The sequence below is a fragment of the Fulmarus glacialis genome, unplaced genomic scaffold (genome assembly GCF_000690835.1).
Source record: "Fulmarus glacialis isolate BGI_N327 unplaced genomic scaffold, ASM69083v1 scaffold31973, whole genome shotgun sequence".
NCBI classification, from domain to species: Eukaryota; Metazoa; Chordata; class Aves; order Procellariiformes; family Procellariidae; genus Fulmarus; species Fulmarus glacialis.
Genome location: NW_009201502.1, coordinates 1 through 4706, shown reverse-complemented (window position 1 = coordinate 4706; position 4706 = coordinate 1). Strand labels below are relative to the sequence as shown.

Here is a 4706-nt window from a genome sequence, read left to right as displayed (position 1 = left end):
CGCCCCCCAGGGGCGGGGAGCGGCGTAGAGGGACGGCGGCCATTGGCACGCCGGGAGAGAGGGCGGGGCCGCACCCGACTACCCGCGGGGAAGGGCGGTGAGCGACCAATCCTGCAGCGCCCCCTGGCGGCGGGAGGAGACCACTGAGACCCAGGCTTAAACCCACCCATTTATTCACCGATTCCAGCTTATTTCAGTGTTACGGTTTATTTAATTGTTACAGCTTATTTAAGTGATGTGGAGAGACCCGGAGGGACGGTCCCGTATGCAGCACGCTGGGACAGTCAGAGAAAGGCGCAGCATGCAGCTACAAACCAGGCCCACCCCATGGAAGGACAAGGTTTCTGCCCCTGTCTCCAGTTTTTTCATGGAAGGACAAGGTTTCTGCACTTGTCTCCAGTCTCACAAATAAACTATTAAATAAATTATTTTAAATAGGAGACAGGGGGAGACTTCCCTAGGACCCGTCTACCGTGAGGAGTACATGTGCGTACAGAATAAGCCCACAACAATGCAGTGTTTCCACATTGAGGGCTGGTAGAAGAGGCACTTAGAACCAAACCAGCAGCAAAAGCTCTTTAACTGGTTTAGTTAAACCAAATTTCTAATAGTTTAGAATATTAAATAATGTGTTTATTACTCCTAGTATTTAGAAGTATCTTACAACAGATACAGTCCTTTATTACAATCTCTAAATGCTAAGACAGAAGGTCCAAGGCTGCCCCTTGACACTTGAAGGACGAAGGGGAGCCTTTCAATCCCAGTCTTAATATTTGTAGTGAGGAGAGAGAAGGGAAAAGGGGTCAAGCCTGATCTGGAGAAGTGCTCTAACTGGAAAAGCAGTGGTTTAGGATAAACCACAGCTGGTAGTTTATGGCAACACACTCTCGAGGTAGAAGTTACTGGACGTTGTTCTGAGCTGGTGCTGCAAACCGCAGCTCTCTGCGAGAAGGCAAGCGGCGCGTCCGTTTCTTCTCCCTCAGCTCATCCATGTCCTCCCTTCTCTAAGGCAAATCGCTAACATCTTCCAGGTTGAATACAGTATTCTCATTTTTTTCATTTCTTTATAGATTCTGGTGGATTACGCATTCCCTCTCAAGCGTTGAGCTGGAAGGAGCACTGAAGATCAGAGGCAGCAGAATGGAGGGGAACCCGGCCAACGCCAGATCCTTGCTTTCTTCTTGATCCAAGGAGAAACTTGATTCAGTATCACAGTCTGCAAGATGCCTGGGACACTTTGGAATTGGTTCGTCTGTTGAGAGCATTGCAAATAAACGTGCCTGTGTCCATCAGCTTCTGCAGATCCACACCCTTCATGGGAAAAAAAGATACGACACGCATTGGTACCGGTTCTGCCATGTAAAGCTGCCCAGTAACAACTGGCATCGCTGGGAGAGGCTAGCAGGGGGTGAAGGGTACTGCAACGAGGTGCTGAGTGCCTGCTGCTCACTAGTGCGATTCTGATAGCGAGGGTTATATCGCTGAAGAAGGGAGAGGAGGAAATGCTCCCAGCGTGTGGGGTGGGATTGGCATGGCAAGACAAGGCCCTCAGGCACAGCCTGGCTGGCCTGCACGGCAGAGCCAGAGTGACCTTTGCAGCTCAGGCTCCCTCGGCCAAATTTTGAACCCCCGCTGAAGCCTGAACAGAGCCATCGTGCAAGAGGCTCAGCTGCTGCAGGCAAAGGCTGCTCGCGCTTACCGAGTGGATGCCCAGGCCGTTCAGCATGTACACCAAGTCCTCCGTAGCAACGTTTCCTGAAGCTCCCTGGGCGTAGGGGCAGCCTCCAAGGCCAGCGACAGAAGCATCAACTACGCTCACGCCCATCTGCAAACAAAACCACTATCAGTAAACTCTTAAAGGACAAACTGTGGTCCTGCTCCTCAAATCTACTGTTCACAAGCAAGCACAGAAGAAACTCGAGGAAGGATGCTATACAGCAAAGCAACAATCTTACCTGAAGCGCTACCAAGATGTTGGCAAGAGCTTGCCCGTAGGTGTCATGGCAGTGAACAGCAAGAGCCCCAACTGGCACCTCTTTCATGACTGCTGTCAGCATCTCCTTCATGCTCCCAGGGGTCCCAATGCCAATGGTGTCACCGAGGGAAATCTCGTAGCATCCCATCGAGTACATCTTCTTTGAGACCTGTCCAAAAGCCAAGACGCTTACTGAAAAGGCAGCTTTGTCACTCCCTTCCCCAGAGCTGGAGACCCGCCGTACAGAGGAACCAGAGCATGCTTCCCTGGAACCATGGGGACAACACCCAGGAGACCCTTCTCCCTGAATTCCCCTGTCCATTTCAGCTAGATCCAGCCTTCCTTCCCTGTGGTGGCAGCTAGCTGTAACCTTCTCCAGTCTTCCCTCAGTCTTCGGTTAAATGGTTTGACACATCTTCCAGCCTCCAGTGCCCAATTCACATCCATAAAAGGGAGCCAAAAACCTCTTAGAAATTCTGGTTGTATTTATGATGAACTCACCTCTGCAACTTTAGCTGCAGAAATCTTCCCTTCATAGGGACATCCAAGGACACAGGAAACGTATCTATGGTTAAAAGAAATACACACTTTGAGCTAGAGAACTGAAGTGAGATTATACTGGCCAAATTAGTCAGGACTTGTGCAGCATCTTGCATGCTCTCTACAATGGAAGAATTAATTTCATATTCTAAAAATCAGTCCAATGGACAAAGCTTACACTAACTAGCTATTCAACAATTACTTCCTCCATGGCTATGAAAAATTTGCCAAGACAAGAGTACACGAGATCGTTAGGCTTGTTGATCCACACACTTCAATGTGGAATGCTTGCCAATGAGCTAGTATTATTTTGGATCATTTGTAAAGCTGAAGACAGAATAATTACACACAGGGTGAAACCACCTGAAGGAGTGTAAACTGTCACGAGTGGTACAGGCTTTGCACCAAGCCAGCATCTGAAACCGTGTCTGTGTTTCCAAATTAATGCTTCTCAATGCACTCAGCTCACATCTGCTTGCACCCATCCAGGTAGACACCCCCCAAAAAAAGATAAAGTTTAAAAGAAATCCCGTTCCCCAGCGCTGCACAGGCTGGACTCCAAAGGGATAAATTCAAGCAGTCACACCTCCCCACACGACCTGCTCAATGCTAAGTTCGCAGCAGGAACTCCTTACCCCCGGACAGGAATGCTGGCTGCTCTCGCTGCGGTCATCACTTCATCGAATCTCTCCAAACTCTCCTCTATGGAACAGTTGATGTTCTTCTTAGTGAAGAGCTCAGATGCTGCTCCAAAGATCGACACTTCTTTGGCCCCTGCTGCCACCTGCCAATAGAAAGCATAAATTAAAGTGAGCTGATTTCTCTTGCAAGGGAAATGACAAGCACAACCATGACTACAGTTCTCTCATTTTATAAAAAATATTTTTTTCCCAATTCTTCCCCAAATAACCCAATTCTTTCCTCAGTTCATTCTACAACAAAAACATAATGACACATCCAAGTTTGTATTCAAAGGAAGTGTAAAGTTACAGAAACAGCAGTAAAGCTACATCTGCTGGATGTAGTCAGGAAAGCTGTGGGACATGCAGATAAGACTGAAAGCATCACTGTCAATTAAAATAGATTACTTTTTTTTTTTAATAATAGAAAACGTATCAAGGTATTTTCTGTTATAAACAACAGGTTCCGATTTCCCCAGCAAAATGATCCCTCGTAAAGGAACGACAAGATGAGACTGCTGCCTGCCAGAATGAAAGATGCATTTCCCACCCTCAACCACAGTTGAAATGTTCCTGCGTAGGCAACCCTGCACACTGGGACTGTGAATGTTCAGACGCCGCATCTCTTACCGCTGCCTGAAATCCTTTCAGATTAGGGGTCAGCACAGGATAACTAATACCAGGCAACTTATTAATTCCTTGCATGACTTCCGTATGGTCAGCCATCTGCAAAGTAAACAAGGAAAGGTTTCCAAGGGTGACAACAACATCTGCTTCTGCAAATTATAAAATAATTTTTTAAATTTATTTTTATGAACTGGGACAGCAATATTTAGGAATAAGAGAAATGGGCCTCTAAAGAGCAAACAGCATTGCACCCTGTGAAGGATCATAGTCCAGTCACCCTGCCAAGCCAGCGCCAACATGTGCACAACCAGCTGTTTGTATTTCAGCTGCACATTTGCTCTTTCGCAGGGTCCAAAGGGAAGGCCTGGGATATTGCAAGCTCTTCTATTTGGCTTTGCTGCTTCTTGCCAGGTTACGAGCCACGGTAACAAGGATTTTGGAGCAAGCAGAATCTTTTCATTGGATTACTATCTATTATTAGGCATTTTTATAACATACAATTGTAAATCCCGTTTGAATACTGACCTGAGGAACCCATTTTGGGGAAACAAAGCTGGTGGCCTCTATAACCTGAAGCCCCGTCTCTGACAGCATATTGATTAAACTGATTTTCACCGATGTTGGTACAACAGTCTAAGAAGAAGAAAAGAAAAACGACCTTAAGTTATTATTTTCAAAATAAACTTTTCCACCATTGCAAAAAAAAACCCCTCATCTTTCAACATCAAAAAGCGGCATTTAAAACAAAACCCAACCCTGTCGGTGGGGCACAACGGCACGTTACGGGTATTTGGTCAGAGAAACCCCCCAGTGAGGTGCTGAGGGGCCGCGAAGGGCTGCGGGAGACGCGGCGGCAGGCGGAGGGCGCCCAGGAGCCCCGCGGG

The 4706-nt window shown here is 47.3% G+C and overlaps 1 protein-coding gene across 1 annotated transcript; it reads right to left on the bottom strand.

Moving 5' to 3' along the window:
* Positions 1–1209: 1209 nt before the first annotated feature.
* HMGCL (3-hydroxymethyl-3-methylglutaryl-CoA lyase) lies at positions 1210–4451 on the bottom strand. The gene is made up of 7 exons (XM_009573973.1): positions 4348–4451; positions 3826–3921; positions 3151–3299; positions 2477–2540; positions 1956–2144; positions 1700–1825; positions 1210–1311 (listed from the first exon to the last, which is right to left on the bottom strand). Exons 1-7 carry the CDS (start codon positions 4414–4416, stop codon positions 1210–1212), a joined length of 795 nt encoding a protein of 264 aa, XP_009572268.1. The 5' UTR covers positions 4417–4451.
* Between the last annotated feature and the right edge of the window lie 255 nt (positions 4452–4706).

Coding starts and splice junctions, on each gene's coding strand:
- HMGCL (XM_009573973.1), bottom strand. CDS start 4,416: ATGCTGTCAGAGACGGGGCTTCAGGTTATAGAGGCCACCAGCTTTGTT. Junction 3,922..4,347: donor CCCCAAAATGGGTTCCTCAG/GTCAGTATTCAA, acceptor TTTACTTTGCAG/ATGGCTGACCATACGGAAGT. Junction 2,541..3,150: donor GCCAGCATTCCTGTCCGGGG/GTAAGGAGTTCC, acceptor TTTTAACCATAG/ATACGTTTCCTGTGTCCTTG.